We start from the raw sequence: 24,734 nt of genomic DNA, 5'->3' as shown, positions 1-24,734 counted from the left end.
GTAGGTCAACAAACCGGGGTGTCAAAGGTCAACTTCACCGGAAGCATCATGATCAGCCAAAACTTTTCACTCCCCTCCGTTCGCTGGGAGTTTGGATGGAAAAACAAAACGGACTTTTACGCTTGTTTTCAGTGCCTGATTGGCTGTGGCCTCTTGACCACCAGCAGAAACTCACAAAACAAAACAAACAAAAAAAAAACAACAAAAAAAAGGGAACTTGAATCTCACCGTAAATATGCTGCTATGTCACTTTCTCTCTGAACGCACAAAATAAAAAATAAATGAAAAAACATGATTGACAAGTGATACTGGAACCTGAAAAGTACTCGATGAGCAGCATTAATTAGACGTCTTTGCCATCTAGTGGTTAAAATTGTAATTACAGATAAGTATGTTTATGTTTAACGATTCTGATTTTTCTTAATCTCTCAAAAATGTTCAAATATTGCAGAACAGCTAAAAATACTTTCGTGTGTGTAAAAAATTGGTAGGCCAAAGTTTGTAAGACGAAAACACACACGAGAAAAACAGATCCAGTTTAAGACCACCAGTTAATGAACCGGAAGTGGAAAATGTGAACTGACGGCCGCGCGTCATTAAACACACACAGAGACGCGTTTTTACCGCGTCCTCTCCAGCCCCCTCACACACACACACACACACACACACACACACGGACGCAGATGTGCAGCAGATGTGAGTCGGGTTGTGCAGTGCCACTTTTGACCACTAGGTGTCGCTATTGCGCGGTTAGTTGTAAAGGGGGAGTCAATGACTCGAATATGTGCTGGATTATGAAAATAAACAAAACCACAAAGAGTATTTCAAATTGTGTCAAAAAATAAATATATATGCAATTCGCATACATGTAATACTTGTATGATGGCTCAGGTAAGTCAAATACTGTATACATTCAGTCACATGGAGACGTTTAATATAATAGGATGATCGTCAATTATTTGAAAATAATGCTCTCATGTTAATACCAATACTGATAATATTACTTATACTGCTATCACAGCAACAACTTCAATATCTGTAGTTTTTGTAGCAGTTTCTAGTACTAGCTGATAATGCTAATGATTATAAGCTGTACTCCAATTACCACTGAAGCTGCTGTTATACTTTGTTTCACTTTATAATGTTCAGTAAACAATTAGCAGCACTTCTTTCACTACAATAGTCAAACGTCTTATTGCACTGTTCTCACTGTTCGACTGCAATGTTCACATTCACATCTATAATCATATTTATAACAATGTTTACACTCTTCTACCAGCACATATGTCGGACAGCAAAGCAGGAATTTCACCGTGCAGGGAAGCTCGTATCAATAAACACTTCTTGAATACTGCTACATATGATAGTGCTGCTTTATAACAATAACATCATCCACTACTACTACTATTCTATGAGTAGTTCCTCTAATAAAACAGAAATAACAGTTATAATAACAACAAAACTGCTGTTCCTGCTTCTCCATCTCATAAAACAAACTACCATTGTGACACCAACACCTCCACTCACAATGCAAAATAATAATAGTCGTAGTGCTGGTGCATCTTCTCAGTCCTGCTAGTAATACTGAATGACTTGTGATTATTATTATTATTATTATTATTATTATTTATTTTGGGATCACGTGACTCTGCGGTCCTCGGGGCGTGACGTCACCGCCGCCTCCCTCCCGGCCGCCCCGCTCCTCCGCCGCCGGATCCAACATGGAGTAACGAGGCGACGGGGCTCGTCCGGGGCCATCCTCGCCCACACCAGAGCACCATTTTCGGTCACCGCATTCCAGCGCGACCCCGCGGGGGAGGAGGAGGAGGAGGAAGAGGAGGAGGAGACGGCGGTGGAGGAGGAGGACGAGGAGGAGGGTGAAGAAGAAGAAGAAGAAGAAGAAGAAAGAGGAGGAGGAGAAGACTAGGCGTAAAGGACGCGGATGCGCTCCGGAGACTGAAGAGGAGGAGGAGGAAGGAGCAGATCGGAGGGCCGTGCGCGGGGAACCGGTGGAGAACCGGTGGAGAACCGGTGGAGAACCGGTGGAGAACCGGTGGAGAAGAGGAGGTTCTGAAGGGCGAGGAACCATGAAGACACCCGAGCGCACGGCGGCCGCGGCGGGAGCTGAAGATTACCGGAGGTGAAACCGGAAAAATGAGCGAGGACACGCGCCCAGACGAGTGAGTACCCCCCCCTACACACACACACACTCACACGCGCGCACACACACACACACACACACACACACACACACACCTCCTCTACTGCTCTCATGATGGGAGGAGGATGGAGGAGGTCGAGCAGCTGCTGCAGATGTGATTCAGTCAAAACACCGGAGCTCTGTGTGTGTGTGTGTGTGTGTGTGTGTGCGTGTGCGTGCGTGTGTACGTCCATTGCAGTGTCTCCATTTTTACATAATTTCCTACTGATTTTAATTTTATTTATTCATCTCTAATTATTACAAGGCTTTAATGGTTTGTTTTTCCATTTTTGCCTTTTTATTTTTTTTTCAATGAGACTTGTTGACTATATTTGCTATTTTAGTCTTGTCTTTTTTTATTTTATTTTTTTTATTCTTAGTTGTCTTTAATATGGTTATAACTCCAGATATTTCAATAATGTGTTTAAAAACTTCTCATTGACTTTGGGACAAATTGCATCTTATTTTGTTTTTTTTTTCCCCTCCTACTTTTTTTGTAGATTTTTTTGTCCATGTGTGTGTGTGTGTGTGTGTGTGTGTGTGCGTGTGTGTGATGGTTTTTCTGACAGCCGTCGTGTTTGTCCGTCCTACATCCACAACCCGAGTAAAGCTGAGTCCGGTCTCTGCCTCACGGAGGAGGAGGAGGCAGCGAGCGGATGGCGGCGTGACTCATCGCCGCTGTCACTCGCAGGTTCCGTTGCAGCAACGACAAAAAAATAAAAAATAAAAAAAAAATAAAAATAAAACAACCTTCTCATACATGAAGGAGGCCGAGGCAGACGGAGGCCTGATTTCAGGTGTTTTGGCGCCACATTCTTGGATGGCAAGAGGATGCTGCTCCTCTCTTTGCTTCTCTCCCACACACACACACACACACACACTGAGCGGCGGTGACTGCAGTCTGACTGTCACATGGCAACCAAATACACGGCTGTGGAGTCAGCAGGGCCGGCGTGCAGGAGCCTGGGGCCCCGGGCTCCAGGAGCCGGTTGCTTCAGTAGTATCTCACCTTTGGCCCATTTGATTTTAAAGATTTTCATTCAAGATAAAATTCCATGTTTCAACTCCGTAATGTTTTTGTGCAAAATATATTTCATGCAAATCGCTGTCCAACATCACATCAGTCGTTCGGATCTGCTAAGGCTGATTCAGGTTTCAGTGTACGCTAACCAATAAACTACAAATATGGCCGCCCCGGGGCAAACCAAAGACCCCTCCTATAGTCGGCCTTCCTCCTTGACGTTGCCGTCATTTACGCTAATATAGCGCTGCTCGCTACATATTAGCTCATGTGTTCATTTACAGTCACTCCCAAGTCACACTGCCAACTTGTGGCTCAACTCCGCAACTGCAGCTTGAAATGTTTAAAAAAAAAAAAGTGAAACAAACTTCTCGTGGTTCTACACACCTCGATACACACCTGGGGCAGGGGGTGATGAAGGAAAAAAAAACAAAAACACTCAAGGTGAGTCTTGTCCTTGAAACGCTGAGTGAGAAATTACCAGCGTGTGATTAAAACGACAGGAAGTGCAACATCGGGAAAGGAAATGAGGTCCTCCTTGCTCTGTGTGTGTGTGTGTGTGTGTGTGTGTGTGTGTGTCTGTGTGTGTGTGTGTGTGTTTGGGGGGGGGGGGGCACAGAGGACTCATAGAATGAGTTTTCCAGTATTTAGTAGTCGTCCTGCAGAGACAACCTGAATCCACAGGGCACCTCCGCTCCATCAAGCAGCGCAAAACAGCAGTGTGTGCGTGTAGCTTCAGCTTTTCTAAACACACACACACACACACACACACACACACACACACACACACACGTACGCAGAGCCATCGCCCCCTATTGGTCAATGTGACAAGCAAGACAGGAAGACGGATGTGTTCAAGGACACGGATCGACACCGATCACAGAATTAATAGAAAAAAACACACATAACGTTCTAAACACGAAAATCTCCTGATGCTTTGTTTTGTCAACATGTTTTATTTTAAAGTACGCGGAAAATACTTAAATGAATTTAATGAAAGATTGAGGCAAAGGATCAGGGACTTTTTATGAAATTAGAACAGAAACCATTTTCCTAATTTGAAATTGAACTTGGCGATCTTCAAAAACATTGTAACACACATCACTTTGTCAAAACAGACTTTTCATTTGCACACACGTTACCCGATCTCTCGTCGGCCGTTTCGAGAAAGCGACTTTGCCGGAAAAGGTGATATTGATTTTTACAAAGAAAGGACAACACAACTAACCTGTGTATTTGTGCATTGTTGTTTTTTTTTTTTTAATTTTTACCAGACATGAACAGAGAGAAATCACTGGTTCAAAAAAAAAAAACAACAAAAAATTAAATACTTTCTAGGTCTTAAGAAGCAAGCGATGATCCAGAGCGCCGTCTGGCTAAAGCTACGGCCACATCGCTCTGACGCTACGTCGACGCTTATTATCACTTCGTTTGAAAACGCTGGGTCACGCTGAGGTCAACCGAGCTAAGGCTAACAACAGGCTAACGACGCTAGTATTTCCAAAACGCGCGGATGTTCTCGGCTGTTTGATCCGAGCGTCCCACAGGTCGCGGGGGGTTTACGCGCTCTCGATCGTGCCGAAGCAGCCCGAGCGGCCGCTGAAAACCCGGCATTGTTCCGACACAGAGTGCGGATTCATTCCCTCGCCCCGTTTATTGGAAAGTTTTATTGAGGAAAGATCTAATCACGTACGGTCACATGGAGGTCCCTGGACCGGATTCACTGCATCACAATTCTGTTGTTCTGGTTTGTTTTTAAGTCTCAACAACGGCGGTGCAGACTATTTCCTCAGAGAACTGCTTTTTTTTTCTTTTTTATTTTGTCGCGTCTGTGCACGCCGATACTTCAAAAACAAACTTCACCCAGGTAGGAGGCTGAAATCATCACCTCGCTGGTGAACCTAAGCGGTGACCCTCTGATTAATTCAACAGTGTTTCATCTGAAACACACTGATGAATAAATGATGACCTTTGAACCCGGCACCCGGTGAGGTCGTTGCACGGTCGAAACACCGGAAGGCGACCGTTGCCTTGACCTCCAAGAAATCTACTGTTGACAAATTAAAAGAAACTGGATTCATGATTTCTCGTTGAAAATAGTGGGAGGGTGGAAAAAAAAAACAAAACAGTAAATTAAAATTAGGAGTTAGCAAGCACACACACACACACACACACACACACACACTCACACACACTCAGTCATGACAAGACCCTAACATCTGATTCCTATGCAGCCTCTGCTTGTCACGCTGTAACTTATTAAAGCAATAAAAGCACCAGAGATTTAAAACACACACTCCCACACGTATGTGAGTTCATCAGTTTTGTGTGTCCCGGTGAAAAAGCAGATTCACGGCGTGCGTGCGCCCTGCAGGTACATACATGACTCGCTCGCCAGCGTGCCGTCAGATAATTGGCCAGGCTCTGGAAGTGTTTACCCAGAACACCCTGCTGCCGCTGACGGAGGCCGACCAGCGCTTTCACTTTGCGGAACCAGGACTCGAAATACTGAGACGCCCCGGCACGTTTCTGCAGGACCCTCATCCTGCAGAACCCAATTTATTCGTTTTTAAATCAAAATAAGGATGCGTAAAGGGGAATTAGCATTTAAGCTAGGATATCCGTACCCTGAACACACTGCTTCTCAAAGGAACTAGTTTACTCGTGTGTGTGTGTGTGTGTGTGTGTGTGTGTGTGTGTGTGTCACCAATTTTCAAACAGACGTGAACAGTTTTTTTTGTATACTTTTTGTAATATCCCAGAGGGATGAGGAGGTAATGGAATTGTGATTTATCGATTAAACAACCAACCAAACAAACAAACAAACAAAACAAGGGCTGAAAAATAGCGTGATGTTCATTTCCAGGGTTAGCGTGCGGGTGTGATTGTCAGTGTGTGTGTGTGTGTGTGTGTGTGGGGGGGGGGGGTGGTGGTGTTGATAGGGCAAACCGATGCCCCCGAACCCTCCAGCAATGAGCGGTCGATAACACTGGATGGGCTGGGGGGTTGAAAGTGACATTGAGGAAAAAGCCAGCCAGTGTGTCAGCTACTAACACACACACACACACACACACACACACACACACACACACACACAAAACACATTGATTTGCTATCGATTCTATGACCGTTTGGTATAAAAAAACAACACAAGCGGTGCGAGAGAACGGCGGATGTTTGCATTACGGTACAGCTGGAAACAGAGCAGGCGCGTCAGGTTTGTTCGTCAAACAGCTCGGGATGGAAAGCAGAGGAGTTCCTCCGCGTCGGAGGGGAAGGGCTGTTGTTGAGGGTCCGCCGTGTTTCAGTTCACACGGTCATGGGTTTATCTTTAAGACGCCAATGCTTTTCGGGCTATTTCTGAACCATTTCAGCGTCACGGATTTAAACGGCAACTCCAAGTGTTACGACACATCAATACATGATCGATAATCTGCTGTATTATGCGCAAAATGCGAACATCCGAACAAATCATCTAGCCCGCTTTTATTCTGAAATCCTTGTTTGCAAACACCCGTACTTGTTTTGTCAACAAAAGTATTATTTAAAAAAGTAACAAATGTAATCCAGGATACTAAGTGGACATTTATTCTCTTATCTCAGTCAAGGAAATGGCGCACTTTTGCATTAGCAGGGAGGCTAGCAGGCAACCGTGCTCGCAGAATGGAGGCCACAAGTCAGGAAAATCAAAGAGAAACACCGTCAGCGCTTAACAAAGGTGCTACATGCTAAGCTCTGCATCCACATGTCAAATGCACTTTTGGTGCGGGTGCAGGATCGCTGCAGACAACGGTCCAGGACGTCTCTGTGCTAGCTTGCCGTAGCGCAGTCGCTACGCTATTATTTACTTTTCCTATTGTGTTTTAATGACAACCGGCCACGTAACAGGCCAGTTCGGGCGGCGTGAGAGTCAAAACCGGTGCTTCCTGCTGATGCTCTGCCTGTTTTTTTCACGAGGAGGGAGCAAAGAGGCCTCCGGATGCTATTCTCCCCTTGATTTCAATGTATGTGTGTGTGTGTGTGTGTGTTTGTTTTAAAACACGTGATCTTGTGTGAACTGTTAAAAAAACAACAACAGAGATTTAAGGAATAACATTTGAAACTAATTTTAAAATCTAATAACTTGGGATTTGAATTTGTCTGATTTGTAATAGATTATTTTTATTTTTTTTGAAGCCTTATTCTAAATTCTGCTTTTGAGAATGACTTCTATGTGACTATGCAAATGAATTCTTCATTGTGTGTTTGATTTTCGTGATGATGGGCAAACAGGCCACCGGAGGCTTTTATCACTTCCACTTCCGCTGTGTGTTTGTGTGTGTGTGTGTGTATGTGTGTAATGCTCTTTGTTTAAGTGCATCCACATAAAGTGCTCTAAGCGGCCGATTCATTACAGTGTCCTGTGAGGACATGGCTGGGGGAGGTGTTGGGGTAGTTTTGGTGGTGTGTGTGTGTGTGTGTGTGTGTGTGTGCATGGTGATGGGGTTGCTGGTGATGTTGTTGCTAGGGGTGGTGGCATTTGGGTCCTCCTCCCTGATTGGGAGCATGTGCTGAGATTGTGTTTTCCAGGAAGCACGGCAGCATGAGGACGCCGCGTGACTTGCGATACAAGCGGGTACAGTTTCCTCATTAATATCTTTTGTCGATCCGAGCGGGGAAGGGGGGGGGGGGGGGTCGTGAGGTCACTTCCAGAGCCAACAAGACCAGGAAGTGCAACTACTTAAAAAAAATAAAACAAAAAAGAGCAGCGCTTTTGAGAATAACACTCGTCATCCGCAATAACCGGAGGCCGTTCCCATTGATTTGAGGTCGGCTGTTCAGGAAGTGACCCGGTGCGTTCGGTGTCTGGTTGCTGCAGACACTGAACGCGGGACCACATTTCCAGGACCTCGGAGGTAAGCTAGATGCCCGTGGCATAGATCTAAAGCTTCAGTCTAGCAAAACACAAAAAAAAAAAAAAGAGTGACTACTTTCTTCCCAGTTTGAAGGCGCCGCTCCACTGAAACTCCGGGAGACGCCTGATACGCCTCTGGAAAAAGCGAGAGACTAACGGGTGAAATTGAACATGCTGAGATCATTTCACGCGCGTTAAAGGGCCCGAGCCTCGCACTGGATTGTGTGTAATCTGTGTCAATGAAATCACTTCATCAGCACGTGGTTCGGCCCCGCAGAGTTCTTTTTCCCAGAAGTCGGACTCTAATTTCAGATTGAACAGCGCTCCAGTAATAACTTTATTTACGTAGTGTTTTTTTTACGCAAACGGACGGCCCTCATCGTCTTGACATTTCAAGCCGATCGAAAAAAAACGGCGAAATATGCACACTCGCCTCTCAGCGGGAAGGTCGCAGGTCCAAATCCGGTCGCGTTCTCCCACGGGGGTTCCCTCCAGGTTCTCCATCTTCCTCCCACTGTACGAAAACAAGTCAGTCGGTCCACTGAAGACCCCAAAATTGTCTGCAACGTGAGAGTGAATGGTCGGATGTGAATATTTATCCCAAGACGAAACAGTTACATTATGCCGTGAATTAAAACTGACACTTCTAACTGGTGATTTTATCACTACAGACAGATGTTGACGCGCTTTTGATTTTAATCGATGTGCGTTTCACGTCCGTGCACATGTGGAGCCAGTCGGTATACTGGTGACAAGAAGATAGGCTCTTTTCTCTTCTCTGTGTGAGCAGGCAACGAGACGCTAGGATCCCCCCTCCCATGCTGCTACTTAGCTTAGCACAGTGAACCGTAGCCTATGGTATCATTAGCCTGCCTCCTTTTGAAAGTCACCAAATACACAACAACTCCAGAGCCCCTTCATGTACATACTGTGACTTGTACATTCACCACGTTGCCAGAAAATGCAGTGATGACTCATGCCAGACACACACACACACTCGCACACCCGCATTCACAAGAGCACACACACTAGTGGAATGAGGCTGTGGCGTCGGCAGCGGCACAGCTCGACGACCTGACGAGACGGTGACCGTGGAAACAGGATGTACGAGTACAAAAGGCAAGATGGAGCGCGGGAGACGGAATAGGAGGGGGCAGAGAGGGTGCTCATTTATTTATTTTTGTTTCACCTCGATGCTGCTTTGTCTTTATCTGAATGCGAGGATTAAGTCTCTTGAACATCAGACTAGCTTATTTGGGTGAGTGTGTGTGCGTGTGTGTGTAGACTCAGTGTCTAAGAGACAAGGAGACCCTCCCTCAACTATTGTCTTGTGCTTGGAGGAATATTTGTTTTTCAATAAACTGCTTTATTATTAGGTCTTGAGTTTGTGATGTTTGCTGTCGAAAGAATTGACTGACGTTCTAGAACAGGGTGTCGACCTTGTTCACGCTCTTGAGCCCAAGTTCGACTTCAGGCAACCGTTTTATCAGTAAATTCAGTTGATATCGTTGAAAAAAATCCACACTTCTTTTCAATGCATTATCACCTCTATCTGTTTTAAGATTTTTTTGCAGCCATTTGTCCACTAAATTACTATTTTGGGGTATTTATCTGCTTGCCTTATTTAAAAAAAAAATCAATGAAAATTGTAAGGATATGTTTAAATTAAAAGTCTTTGGTGGCCTGCACTAATTTATTGTCCTGTTTATTATTCATGACATAAATGATGAGCTGTGTATCTTGAGCATGCTGTAGCTCTGTGTGACGGTGTGTGTGTGTGTGTTTGGTCTGTTGCAGTGACAGCTACATTGTGCGCGTCAAAGCGGTGGTGATGACCTGGGACGACTCGAGCGGCGGCTGGTTGGCGCAGGATGGGTGCCTGAGCAGAGTCGGCGTTTGCAGGCTGCTGCCCAACGAACTACTGGGACGAAACACCTTCCTGATCCACGGAGAGCGACTCAAAGACAAAGAGGTCGGATATTTTTTTGATGAACTAGACAACAGTAGTGAGTGAAATAAGTTAAAAGATTACCCGATTAAGTAAGATATTCAATGAATTAAATAAACATACAAACATCGATAGAAATGACCTAGCAACTAGATTGACATGTCCTGAAAATTGGTAAAGAGAACCAGATATTTTGTCGAGGAAAACAAAAGCGGTGAGCGATTTTCAATGTGGATTGAGTCGTTATAGATGAGACGCTATAAATGAACTTACAATCGCAGGCGTGTGGCGTTTAGAGAAGGTCCAGATGCGTGATCTGGTCCGCTGCCCCTCTTCCAGGTCATCCTCGAGTGCTTCTTGAAGAAGGACCTGGTCTACACCAAGGCCACGCCCACCTTCCACCACTGGAAGGTGGACAACAGGAAGTGCGGTCTGACGTTCCAGAGCTCCGCCGACGCCCGAGCCTTCGACCGCGGGGTGAGGAAAGCCCTGGAGGACCTGACAGAGGGTATGTCCGCGGGAGGCCTCTGATCCAGAGTATCCCGTCTGAAGGCCGAATCTCACAGCGAGGGCCTGCTGTGTGTTTTCCAGGGTCGACCACGTCCTCATCGACGCTGCAAAACGAGGCAGAGCTCGGCGATGACGACGTTTTCACGGTGAGAGCTTTAAGCTGTCATGATGACCAATGGGTTTCGGCGCACGCGTCCAGCCACCGCAGACACTCCTTAGTACACGGTCGGCCAGTTCATGCTTAACATCTGGACTCCAAACTTCCCGCCACCTCCTCCTGGTCTCTGAGCCCTTCATTGCTTTTGGGTGATATCAGATAATTATGACTTTTCAACTCCTGCTACCTGCTGAGCTCCTGCTGGCCTCGCCACCAACCAGATCCTCCTCAGGGCGAACCAATCGCATCCGGAGCTCATCCAACATGCTGAGGCTTTTGCTGTGCTGCTGTTTGGCCAGAGGGGGCAGCGGCATCACAGGAGGATTTGGCAATCACTAGAAAAGGAAAGGAAAAAAAAAGAGAAAAGAAACACCCTTTAGTTGTTTCCTGAATCACATCACCTTGTGCACTTATCTAGGCAGCTTCCCCAGAAAAGTAGCACCAGCTGGTGCTTATTTTGATGAAACATCTCCCTACAGCTGAAGTCAGGGGAAACAAATGCAAATTCACCGGCATTAGGTTGGTCGAAGTGTCGTTGTAAATCAGCTGGTTTATTTTTGACTCGTGTCCTGGTCACGCAGCTTTTGTTGCAGTGGTATTTGTGCGCGTTTCATTTTCTTTATTTTCCTGGACTGTCAGCGACTGCCAGGGTTTTGAGGTCAGTTGGAGGACACCGACGGGGAGGGGTCATAAATACAAGACTTGGTTCTCTGTGAGGCTTCTCCGTATTATCGTCATCCTCCTCCAACTGTCCAAAAGCTTTCAGGAGGTTCGCTGAGGAATCTTTGGTTGTCTGTGTGAATGAGCGCGACACGTCGCTGCGCGTGGCCCTGTGATTGACAGGTGACTTGTCCGAGTCAAACCCCGCCTCTCATCCACCCACAGCTGGGATTGGCTCCAGCAGTGATGAGAATTAGTAAACATAGCTGCAGAGACAAATAAAAAGCCAAATAAAGATTTCCTCTGCAAAATGAAGATTGATCAGTTTGACCACTTTCCATGAAAAAGGCAAAACAGAAAAACCCAGTTACTTGTGTTTGTTCCAGGTGTGTTTCACCCAAATTTTTGTAGGAACTTTTACCCTTAGCTAATATTCTCTCACATGATATTCAAATAACTACCTTTAATTCTTGGATGGGCCATTACGAGGTTGAATAAGCTTAATCCGCAGTTTTAGGTAACAAAATATTCTGCAATGGGGGACCACAGGGGTGGCGTCCTGATTGAAGATTTCAAAGTAAAGCAGGAAGCAGCGGGACTCCCATCGCCTTGACATTTTCAGGAAGGCCAACAGACTTCTCAATGGAGAAACTACACCTGACAGGAACCGTCGGTCCGCCGAGTCAGGGGGCGACCGAGATTCCCCGTCGCTTTGTTTTGAATTTCTCATGTGGTTTTATAGAAACAGATAAAGCAGCGCGGCGGCTACGCGCGGACAAATCAGTTCCCTGAAATGTAAAAAGCACTTTAAGCTGAAAGAGAGATTGTTTTCCGATGTGACGAGGATGAGCTCACAGACCTCGGAGTGCCACATAAAAGCAGACCCCCCCATACAAAAAAAAAAAGGGATGATGTCAGCGTTGTGCTGGCAGGCTGGGATTCATTTAGCAAAGACCCAATAAAAACACAAAGACCTTAAAGATGAGTTTCCACGCAGCCTTGGGCTCCAGAGGTCTTTCATTTGTTCCCTTGTTCTCATCTAAATTGCACACAAAAACTCTGGAGGGTCAAAAATGCCGGGGCGAAGGTCAGGCAGGTTCTTGGACGCCACGCGTTCTCTCGGTGCCATGACTCAGCCGCGATCCAAAGTGATATGAGCCGATGGATTTTGTGAAACCAGACCCACCGGGAATAATTTGGCCTCGTTTGCCTCATTTATTCTGAAATAAAAGCTAAAAATTGGAAAATGAAAGTATTTCACTAAACCAATCCTGTAAATATTTTAACTGTGTCGCGTTCTGTTGGAAACCGGAGGGTGTGTCCCGTGCGTGTCTGTATTAGTGCTGACAGTTCTGTCACAAAGCCACCAAACAGAGTAAATGAAATGTAAAAAGTGCCTTCGGGGGCTACTTTATTAATTTGTCTGGTTTAGAGCTGTATGTGAACGGCCTGCTCAGCGTGACGCTAAGCATGCTGTTAGCCTCGATTTAACCCAATCGACACGCATCTTTTCAGACCCGTCGACATTTCTGAGCAAATTCCTCTGTTTGTTTTTACAAAGGACAAAGTCTTTGACTCTCTCGATCGTGGCGGGTGTTTGCGGCATCGTCTATTTTTAGCTTGGAGTAACGTTTCCACACACCTCCTCTTTCTTCTCCCTCCAGACGGCGACCGACAGCTCCTCCAATTCATCCCAGAGGAGAGAGCCTGTCGTGCACTCACTGGCGCCGCTCAACTTCTGCGAGCCCCGCCGACACCACTGCATCCTCGGACATTTCTACGAGCAGCATCGGCCCCTGGATCACTACTTCCTGGACCAGGTGGGTGATGACGGTTCACATCTCTTCCTCAAATCCGGGGAAGATCTTAAGTCATGATCCACCAAATAAAAAGTGGCAGAGCGACCAGACGTCCTTCTCAAAAAGTCGTGCTCTCCGCAGGCGGTGCACATGTTCCCCCGTCATGTCCGCTTCCACCTGGAGGAGGAGGAGATCGTACGCATTAACCCCCGGGAGCGGACCTGGCTCACCGGCTACGAGGATTACCGCTACGATAACGCCACGCGGGACAAAATCGTCCAGCCCGAACTCCCGGAGGCCTACGTTCACTACACCAAGAGTGAGCCGACCAAGACCGGCTACACCTATCCGTACCCGCTCGGCTGCGAGGTGCAGCGAGGCTGCGACGGCAAAACCGGCTGTCTGGAGCTGGGCGGCGGTCACAGGGCGGTGGTGACGGTGCAGCCGCGAGCGCCACAGCCCAAGGGCAAGCGGAGGAAGGACGAAGGCGAGCGCTCGCATTGTGTTTACTGTCAGGACATGTTCAACCACGAGGACAACAGGCGGGGCCGTTGCCAGGAGGCTCCCGACCCCATCCAGACCTGCATCCATCGGGTCAGCTTCATGTGGTGCGCGGACAGCCTGCTGTACCACTGCATGTCGGACCCGGAGGGGGATTACTCGGACCCGTGCTCCTGCGACACAAGTGACGAGCGCTTCTGCCTGCGCTGGACAGCACTGGTGGGTCTGTCGCTGCTGGCGCCGTGCATGTGCTGCTACGCGCCGCTCAGGGCCTGCTATCGCTGTGGTGTGGCCTGCCACTGCTGCGGCGGGAAACACAAAGCAGTGGGCTGAGGCGGCGTAGACTCCTAGGAGGAGACAGAAAAACGGATTGTCATTTGACGGTCGTTTTTTTTTTTTTTTTTTTTTTTTTTTAGTTGTTATTGTTGTCTGTCTTGTCTCCCAGTTCCAGGTGGAGGATAAAATGTGAGAAAAAAAAAAAAAAAGAAGTTTGTCATATGTGACATTCAGGACCAAAGTGGCTTCTGATTCTCACAAAAAGTGAACAAAGAAAAATAATTTCTATGTGAAATTCTATATGTATAAATATATGAATATATATATATAAACAGGTACTTTATATTTTTACACTCATGTGTGTTAAAAATTTGAGTGTCATTTCCTTTTTTTCTGCGTCGCGTGAGCTCAGTGCGGGTCGGACGGAGGCGCAGCCCTCCGGCACACTGCCAAACATCCAGCAGTCAAGACTTCGACGTAACAAAAACGCCACGGCCGGGGAATCTGGTGCGGCGGGTCTATCCAAGCGTCCCAAGCTAGAATGGGGGGGTAATTTAGTCGAGAAGTAGGCTGCCGGGTTAAAACAACAACACCTCTAAAGCTAGCCTCTCATACCCGTGTTTTAGCAAACATTTCAAGCCGCTCTACAACCGTGTTTTGCCCCAAAAGTGACACATTCATTTGTCAAATCAGATTTTCGTGGAACGCCTCCACCCAGCAGCTCGACATTCCTGGTAAACCCTAAACTCATTAGGACCTGAATTATGAAGGAGGCCACAGGGAGATCCTTTTAAATTCACCTGGAGACTCCTGGGAGAGGCTCAGAGAACCCGAGATGGATTTATTAAAACGTTTCCCTGCCCTGCATACGTTGTCTCTTAGAACCCATGTTCCCCAGGAGCGACCCCTGCCCACCCCAGATGAACTGTTTTAAAATAACATTCAGCTCAGGATCACTGGACTCTAGCTACCAAGGCACGACCGCGTTTCGGCAGCGCTTTCGGAAACACTGCTCCAGAGAGAAAAATCCAAATTTCATTCCCCGTCACTTTCATACCGTTTGCGAGTCGATGGCGGCGGCGAACCCCGACAGGTGGACGTTTGGCTCTGTGCCGGCCGCTCCGCTCCGTCTCTCGGAACCGACAGACCAGTTCCCACTCTTGAGTTCTACCCGGAGATAAACTGTAAACGTCCAAACGAAAAACACAAATCACCCACGTGTGCTGTTATGAACAAAGAAAAATAACAATAACTGATGTCTTTCGTTTTTGAAGGAATCTGATTTGCACAGTTGTACCTCATTGAATGAATCCGTGCAGGCGGCGCGCCGGTCAGACTGGTCTGCCGTCGGTGGTTTGTATTGTTTGTGTATTTTAACGATGCGGATGAACGAAACCCGGTGAGAGCGAGGATTTAACAGAGCGCTCCCAGCTGGAACCAGACGTTGAAAACAAATCCTGGTTCAAAAAAGTTTTTCAAGGACAATATACATTATTATGAATGACTGGATGTTAAGCTTTAGTCACTTTAAACATTTTGTGCCAAAATTTTCTGCGACACAAACCTCAAACCCAAGACTGCCCTTTAATTTATAAACGTGATTCATTTTGCGTAAAATTGTTCAACTGTTTGAAATGTATACAAATGCCATGCACAGCTTTCAAAGCACCAGGTAATCTGAATGGATAACATTCCTGTAACGATTCGCCTCGTTTCAGTTGTGTCGTTGAGTGAGAATGTGTGGTCGCCCGGACAATGAAAATTCAGCGGGGTTTTGGATTGAACATTTCGGGTCTTTTCTTTCTGCTTCTCCGACCTTCTCTTGACCTCGGAGGCTTCGAACGGCGACGCTTGCCGACACGAGCGGCCATCCTCTGTAACGCGGACATTTTTTTTCATTTTACTAGCCGGCCGATAAACTTTGTCGACACAAATATCTCTCCGAAATGCCAATAGCCATGTAGATTGTCGTCAACAATAATCGATTGATTCCTGCTTCAAACCAGATAAATCCCAGTCAGCTGTCGTCAGTATTCCATCAACATGAAACAGTCACTTGACACAAGTTGACATCTGACCGAGCAGCAGTTTCTCAACGACGTCAGTGTCCAGCTGGGCCCCTTTAGATACAGATCATTTGACGCACATAGAAGAATGTAACGGGTGGATAAATGATCATTTAACTGCTTTCAGTCATAAAATCAAACTCAGACTTGTGAAGTTGGGGGAGGGAATAAGCAATAATCTGGTTCTGACACCAGCAAACTACGTCTTAAAATGCAGGTACTGTCATGTTTTGGAAAAACTGTACTTTAATATGCGGTAAAGATCGGTTAGTCTTCGAGATAACCTGCTGCCGCAAATTCTTTTTTGTACGTCCATTATGAAAAGCGTTTACTCGGCCCACACGAAGCCCATCCAAGGGATTAACACGTTCCTGTGAATCATTACCTCTTAAGCGTTCACGGGCAACACATCTCCGGGCCATTATCTAAAGTTACTGAGCATTTTTGATTTGCACAGCATCAAGTCATTGCAAAACAGCTTGACCTCGTCAATAAGGAGTCGTGTACTACCAAACCCCACAAATACCCAACAGTCTGATATTAGCAAGAGACGCGACAAATGTTCACATCTGAGTGACTTGGCTTGAGACACTGACAGCATATTGGAGATTTGTACGCACAACATGATATCTGCATTTTAAGACTGTGTTTGTTTGTGTTTACAAATAAAAAGGTGTGTGCAAAGTCTACCTGAAGCTAGGACTCTCCCATGAGCTGAAGTGGAACTTCATCACTACATGAGAGGCTAAGGTTTGAAATTGGCGCTAATGTGTGACAAACTGCTGTTTTATTCTTTGCTGTCTTGTCTTCAAAAGGGGATAACAGGGATCAGGCACACTTGAGATTGATGATAGTTTTCCTTTTTTTTTTTGGCTGACTGCAGCGTTTGTTGAACTGCCCCTCATGTAGAAAACAGTGAATTCATGAATTGACATTGAAACAAGACTGGAATCAAAACAAATCTTGAAAACTGCTACACAGTTTTATCAGTTTTTACTGTACCTTTCACCTCCGGGCGACTTCATACTTGCTCTGGATTTTTAACTGTTCTACTCATAAGTTTTAAACTTTTATACTTTTCAACATATACCAAGTTTTAAATCTCAACGCCAGGAAACGCGTGAGCTGGAGGCAGTACTGTCATAACTTCAATTATAAAAAAAAAAAAAAAACAAAAAAAAACATATTTAATTCAATCAACCGATTCTTGCCTCTTCTTGTTGTGGGTAAATTTTCTTGGGGAAGAGACGCTGTACAGTCCCTTGCAACCGGAATAATAGGTTGATTTTTCTGGGTGTCTGACAATGAATGTCTAAGGCAGAAACCTGAAACCTTCAATCTTCCTCTGAAAAGAAACAAATGTTTTACAAACTTCTGTCAGCATTTAATAGCTAATGTTGTCCTGCTACATTTGCAAATTAACTACTGCAGTGCTTCATCGCGACTTCCTTCACTCCGACTGGTTGTTCTGTCACACATTCCTTAACCCTGATTGGGTCGTATGTCGAGCCGGTCGTGTCGGCAGCAGCGTTCCGTCTGTGATCGATGTTCACGCCCTCCCCAGAAATCTGAAATGAAAAGAGGTGGACCAGAACAGTCACCCGGCTGGTTGGTTCTAAAAATGCCAGGATGTTTGTAAAGGGTTCACAATCAACATCTGTTACAAGGCAGACAGGCTCAGTCTCTCGCTGCACCACGAAGTTTATTAACTTTTTAATAGCAACCGAGATACTCTTGGCTCTGATTAAATGTCGATTTTAACCTGTAGTGCATTTTTACGCAATATTAATACCGCAAAGGGGGTTTTCTCTGACATGTTTCATTACAATTAAAAAAAAAGAGAATACATACCAACCTGCGGGAGGTATCTGGTAAAGTCAGAGTGATTTATAGCTTTGAAGAGTCTGAAAATCTGTGAAAAGTACATTAAATATATAAACCGAATGATCTGAAACACACAAACCCATCAACGGGTGGTACCACCGTTACTTTTACGTTCAAAAAATGAAAAAAGGCGCCTTGTGTATCCTGTCAACCAAGCCTCACAAGTCCATCGACCTTCATTGTTTAAAAGACCCGTGCATTTATTTTTCTATCTGTGGCGAGGAAAGTGAACCAAAAGCAGTTTGTCTGTTGCACGCGGCGTCCCTGACCTGCGTTCACTTCAGCTATTAAAGGAAAGTGCCTGAAGCCTCATTTACGTCATCATGTATATTTTGGGAAATAACTAAGAGGAAAAAAAAGCAATGATTTAACTCATTGGTTTGTCTTTTTATATATAATTCACATTTTTACAGACGTAAAAAGAGAATATATATATATAGATATATATATATCTATATATATATACAGTGTGTATATGTATCAAGTGTATGATGTACATTTTCAGTTCTATTTTTTTATTGTTTCTAATATGGATGTACATTCTTCTAAAAGAAAAGGAGACATTCACACAAGTGAAAACTATCAATACATCATCTGCAAACTAAAGGAGAAATGACTCAAACTGTAGCATTTACACTGTGTGTAAGTTTGTGTGTGAGTGTGTGTGTGTGTGTGTGTGTGTGTGTGTGTGTGTGTATGAGCCTGTGTGCGTGTTTAAGACAATCATACAGTGATTTTAATCCAAAAAAAAATCCTCAAACACCTGTTGATGTTCTTTGTATTTATTGCTGACTCTGTTCGGTTGTCAATTATAAGAATTACACAGTTAGTCTGTTCTGCATATTTCCTTTCAGTCAAGCTGAGTTTGAAGGCAGAACATGTTTCAGTGACCTAAAAATAATATTGCGATTAAAGCGATTGTCAGGTTTTCCATGTGGCTGACATTTAGTGTTGGCACCTCATCCTGGAAAACCATCAGATAGGAGTGGTGAATGAAGGTGGAGAGGAGAAATCTGAATTGTGACTGGTTTTTTGTGGAATTTGCGATTAACAAAGGCGGAAATTTTATCGGCTGGGTTAAATATTGTCTCTGTGGGTTGAAAATATTGTATACCCTGAAAAAAAAATAAAATCTCTACTTTGGAAATTATCATGAAACCCTCTGGCAATATGTACTGGATATAATTTTCTGTAAATACAAGTTTTCCTCAACGTTTTTCTAACAGGTTTCAGTTAATTAATGGGTTGGCAGACCTGGAAAGAGCTGGACAAGCAGCTATGGCTTCAGCTTGCTGTAACTTTGCTTATCAGAATTAATTAATCACTTTGGGGGATAAAACTGTTTTTTACATACTATATCCCATATTTTTTGGTTACAAAGATCTCAAAACTGGTTTAAACACAACACCCTCTGTGTTACCCCCAACAAACACACACAATGTGAAAACAGCTAGTTTATAGCATTGTGCTTCAAAATACACGGGCCAGCTCATTGTTAACAGAGCTTAAATAACAACAATAAGAATCAGATGATAATTAAATAATATTTAACTTGTAAATCAAGAGTGTTGTTTGTGTAATTTTTAATGTACTTGTATACTTTTTTTAAATGTACTTGTACACATCTCTAGCTCGGTAAGCCGGCGCCATATTGAGCGAACCGCGACTCAAGGGATAAATCTCAATTTTTCTCCCTCAAACGAAAACATACACACGATATTGAAATCTATGGGATCGGTTTAATATTTCCAATTAATATAAACAACGCGTAAGTGAACTTTAAGGCGTTTAAAATGTTCACAAACCTTTAAAAGCGGGAGAAAACAACGGGTAAGCGGCTAGCATTTTCGGATAGCCATGACGCAGCGGAAAGAGGAAATCAGTGCGGGATCGTCGTAAGAAAGTTCGCGAAATGTAACGACGCGACACCGCCCCCTAGTGGCGATAAGTGGAACTGCGGTCAATAAAACAAGCGAAGTGAGGTGAATGTAGGTTATTTACAAATCTCTCTCTCTCTCTCTCTCTCTCTCTCTCTCTCTCTCTCTCTCTCACACACACACACACACACACACAAACACCCACACACACACACACACACACACACACACACACACACACACACACACACACACACACACAAACACACACATACTAAAAAAACAACATGCATTTGTGTGCCTGCCACTTTAGTGCTCATTTTCTTTTTGCGGTCAAATAAAGCAACGGCTTCGATAGCCAATTTAGAAAATGTAAAAGTACTTTTAGAAAGCTGTGACAGAATCCATCAAGGCCAATGGGCCTTGGTGGAAATAGGCGCTCACAAGTGCACATCTTGCTCAGCGAAAGCGTAAATCTCCTCTCCGTAAACACTTACATTTTAGCTCGGCTAAGTTTAAACTGACTAACAGCTGGGGTGGTTGGATGCGGGTCAGCCGGAATCCAGTCAGCAGCAGATCAAACCACTTTTCATACAAGTCCGTTAAGCCATACCGTTCCATTCAAAGGTCACGTGAGGTCACCTTATCGGACCAACGATTTACCAACAGTGCTGAGTACATCTGACTTAAAATATGCACTACAATAACTTGTTCACCACGGAAGAAGCTGCGATATAAACAACAGGCGTTTTGAGGGCGTTCAGCCGGTCCTCATTAATCCAGAGATTGATTGAATTTTACGACTTGGCTTGGGGATCACGGTTGAAATTAGGTTTGGTGTTTATTTCTAATGGTTTGGGTTGGAGGCAAGGGAATTAATTATGTCACCAAGGATCCTCACAAGAACAGCGAGGGTTGTTTGAGTCAGGGCCTCCCCAGCAGTGTCAGGAATTCAGCTGGGACGCCGGTCTGGGCCTGATTTACCGAGGCCCCAGCGAGTCTGCCTGCCTGGCTTTGTTTACGCGCATGAAATGTGAAACAAATGTGACTGCAGTGGACCCCCACCCGAAATCCTGCTGCTGCTCTGACACACGTCCAGGAGCGCCGTATCCGCCCATCACGCTGTCCATCAATTCAACACCACGCGTAAAAAGGAAAACGTTAAATCAGCAGAACGTCAGAACTCGGACTACCGACTTTAGGTCCAGGTTGACGCCGTATCGACACGCGTGCAAATCGTCCAGCCCCAACGCGATGCACAACTTGGCAAAACTATGAAAAAATGTATTATCTGATTGCATTTCAGTCCGGAGAAAACCGGTGCATAATGATTATTTATAATTATTTCTACGTAATATCAATTAATATTCTTCGATATGCATGAACTTTACCTGTTTGGGAGATCATTTGAAAGGATTTTCAATAAAAATAAATAAAATGAGGGTCTCGTTTGAGAAATGCCGTATGCCGACGTGGGAAAGGTATAAAATTAAATCCACCTTCAACAGAACCCCCATCTGGTTTGTCAACACATCAGAAATAAGTAGCCAAAGAAAGAAAACATATGGGCTATTTTTATGACATTTGCAGGAAAATTTTTGGTGATTTTCATCGTCAGTTAATCTTACAAAGATTATCATCCGCTAGTATTTTATGGATTTCCCTAAAATCAGAGAATTTTGGGTACAATTACAATATAGAAGTTTTTTGTTTTTTCTTTACATCAAACTGATTTCTCGCAGCAGTTGGACAGCGGGATGTTTAGCAATTCATCTGGTGGGACTATTTTCGATGGCGGATGAACACACGTTCAGCGCACTGACTTGAATTTCCAGCTCAGAAGAGAACGCCAGACTTTGAGCGATTCCCCGGATCAGTCTTTTCACGATATAAATTTGTGCTGCTAAAACAACCAGAGGTTTCTACCTGAACACAAGGAGGCAACGTGACGGCTGCGCCGGTTTAAATCTTGTTACCATGGAGACCCCTATGTGTGTGGGAATTTTTAAATAAGCGCTTCAGAAACCATCCCACATCAAACGCAGCCACAGTGGAGTTCGGTTGTGCAACAGTGAGCCTGAAAGCTGGAGGTTTCAGCCGCTCACACACACACACACACACATGCACAGAAGAAAAACATTCTGTCCATCCTGCATCCCCATCCAGGTCCTCTATCGCCTTTGGAAAATCTTCTCAAACCACATCAGAGGGAGCCAAAGCCTCTCTTTTTGTTGCAGCCGTACCATTTAAGAGGAGGCACCAAGATACAGCCGCGGCAGTCGTCGATAAATCTGCGTCATATAACTCATTGCTTTTGCTATAAACAACCCATTAGAGGACGACAAGATATACAATCCAGCTGGAACAACTGGACGTGTGCAGGAAATTCACGTTTACATCCGTTGTGTACGAGTGTCAGATTCCAGCTTTTATGTTTTCTCGACACTGGAATCTTACAATCGCAATATTACTCCAGGTTGTGAGCGCGGTCAGCGGCGGAGCTTAGCCGGCTTCCCGACGTTGACATTCATATCGAGGCTCGCTAAAGCCAAGAGCGTCGGCCCTGTCGTTTAGATTAGCGACCGGATTCGGTCACAAAACCTGTAGTTATTTTCAATTGATTTAAGGAAGTCGGTCAATGTGTTTATTACTGTTGGCACCAGAACTCCAGAACTCTTCGGACCACAACGTGAATAGGAATGATAAGACAAAGGGAAGGGAAACACAGATGAATTGACTCATTTAGAATTCCCACCATGTGTTTATCCGGCAATCATTTTGGACGTTCCTTCCAGAGTTAGAAAAGGTTGCCCGTCCTGCGCGATGAGTCACGAGAAAGTTTTGTGTTAAACCCTCACAAGTCGCCGAGGGCGAGGGGAGTACGTTTTTGGACAATCAGCTTTGTAATGACGGTCAGTTTGTTCAGGTATCTAATCTCTACGATACCGGGATCTGTATTTTTACTGCCGGCACCTGTCCCCGCAGAGGAGGTGACACATATTTTTCTCCGTTTGGAACTGAACCCCGAATGCGCCGCTAATAATAATCCCCTCCGTCATCGTCGTCTTCACCTTGAAATCGGACGGGAACTGGACGGGGCCTCGTGTCGAGGGCGGATCAGCCCGGCTTAAAATCTCTTATCCCTCAAACTGCGGTGGCTCCAACGTGCAAGCTGACTTGTGCATAACTTCGAGTCCCAGCCAAGATTTTGATTTGATTTTTGAAAGAAAGTTTGTAAAAACCCTTCCTAGCTTTTAGTTGTATTTTCCCACTTTTGAAATAATTATTTATTGTCTTTTTAATCAATTCATTTCACAATTTTCTCTCTCTCACTTTCCCTTCATATTTCAATGTTCATTTATGTTGTCATGGATTTTCAAACAGATCCTGCGCTGAATTCAAAGTTGGAGTTAATATTTATTTTCATGACATGAATGTGAAAAACCCAACAGAACCCATTAGATATGAATGGAAAAAAATAAATTAAAAATAAATAAAAGAACTTGGCAGGTGTGCCAATGAATCATTGGCCAATCACAGCCTGGACTGAAACACAAATAGAAAAAGATTTTCTGTTCTTTTCATTAAAAATAAATAAATAAAAAAACCTGTTTCAGCGTTTGCAACAGCGGATTGCAGTTTTTCACTGTTTTACCAACATTTGCTGGCACTAACTGCAGAACAAGAGGATAACAACCAACCGACCTCTGGTGAGGTGGATCCACCGGTGGGAAGCGTTTCCTCCCGCTCCTCTCCTGCAGCCCGGAAGTTTCCTTCGCCCTCCTGCCTGGGCCTCAACATCCTCAACATCCTCATCATCCTCATCATCTTCCTGGCAGAAAGACAATGACAGACATCTCGGATCTGCCTGCACTGCTGCTATAGCGCCCTCTAGTGGAGAAAACATGCCACTGCAGAAAAACCTCCATCCCATGAATTGGACTCAATCATATGATTACATGCATGTGTGAATAAAATGTGCTTTTTTCAAAATTTAAGTTAAAGTGTATCGAGTTGAACGTGGGATTACTTTTTTGAAAGTGCTTCATAAAAACAAAACCGAAAGGGAAATCTCTTTTTTTCTCCTCCCCTTTGATCTGTTGTAATCGGTTAAAGTTATAACTGAACAATATGTTATTTTGATTTATTTTTATTGTGCAATGAGAAGATTTAACTCTGGGTACATGTGGCTGCCCCGGGCACTTCATAATTTGATCCAGATACTCTCAGCTTCTTTAACGTCGTTTTCTTCCTTTTCCTCAGCCCATCAGCAACCCCTACCCACAGCTGCACAACAAATTCATCCCTTCTGTGTTTGAAAAGGTAATATTCACCTGAGAACCATTTATATTCATACATGTGTATGTATATAAATGATTCTCAGGTGATACACACACACACACACACAAACGTATAGTTGTATGGCAGCACTGCTGTTAGCGCTACTGCAAAGACCCATTACTTCTGAAGTGTTCCTGTGTTTGCAAAAAAGTAGATTTAGTCACATGAGATCATGCTCATATTGGTGAAATCACATGACATTTATATCAATAGGGTGATAGAAATATACAGTTAACCTTAGATGTTGATTTTTGTGGACACATAAATCCTTTATAGGACTCTTTTCACATGAGTTCTAAAAATTGCACATTTTTTCCCATTAATTCAATGGCATCTCTCTTCATCTAATTTGGGCATCACAGTAAAATAAGAACAGTAAACCTTATTGCATTTTCAAATGAATAGATTAAGGTTTGTTAAACTAATCGCCAAACAAATTTTATTCGATACTCATATCGTCACATAGTTTTTATGGTCACTATAAATTTGACCCTAAGGGGGATGTTTACCTCAGTGCTGCGTAAACCCCAAGCCACATAAAAACTACAATACCCAGAGCTCTCATCTTCCGGTATTTCCGGGTTTGTATTGCTGACAGCC

At 44.5% G+C, this 24,734-nt stretch overlaps 1 protein-coding gene across 1 annotated transcript; it reads left to right on the top strand.

Annotated features, from left to right (window-relative positions):
• The first annotated feature begins 1,723 nt into the window (after positions 1-1,723).
• spred2a (sprouty related EVH1 domain containing 2a) lies at positions 1,724-16,560 on the top strand. The gene is made up of 6 exons (XM_086156496.1): positions 1,724-2,180; positions 9,913-10,087; positions 10,403-10,571; positions 10,655-10,719; positions 13,055-13,210; positions 13,331-16,560. The coding sequence occupies exons 1-6, from the start codon at positions 2,155-2,157 to the stop codon at positions 14,021-14,023; spliced, it is 1,284 nt and encodes a 427-aa protein (XP_086012622.1). The 5' UTR covers positions 1,724-2,154; the 3' UTR covers positions 14,024-16,560.
• The last annotated feature ends 8,174 nt before the right edge of the window (positions 16,561-24,734 follow it).

Source organism: Fistularia commersonii, chromosome 12 (assembly GCF_037954325.1).
Source record: "Fistularia commersonii isolate RoL2024-O1a breed Wild chromosome 12, RoL_Fcom_v1.0, whole genome shotgun sequence".
Taxonomy (NCBI): domain Eukaryota; kingdom Metazoa; phylum Chordata; class Actinopteri; order Syngnathiformes; family Fistulariidae; genus Fistularia; species Fistularia commersonii.
This window is presented reverse-complemented; position numbering and strand designations above follow the sequence as displayed.

Bases quoted from the DNA above. Each gene is read 5' to 3' on its own strand.
- spred2a (XM_086156496.1), top strand. From the start codon at position 2,155: ATGAGCGAGGACACGCGCCCAGACGA. The intron at 2,181-9,912 runs GTGAGTACCCCC...GGTCTGTTGCAG, and splicing joins GAGGACACGCGCCCAGACGA to TGACAGCTACATTGTGCGCG. The intron at 10,572-10,654 runs GTATGTCCGCGG...TGTGTTTTCCAG, and splicing joins CCTGGAGGACCTGACAGAGG to GGTCGACCACGTCCTCATCG.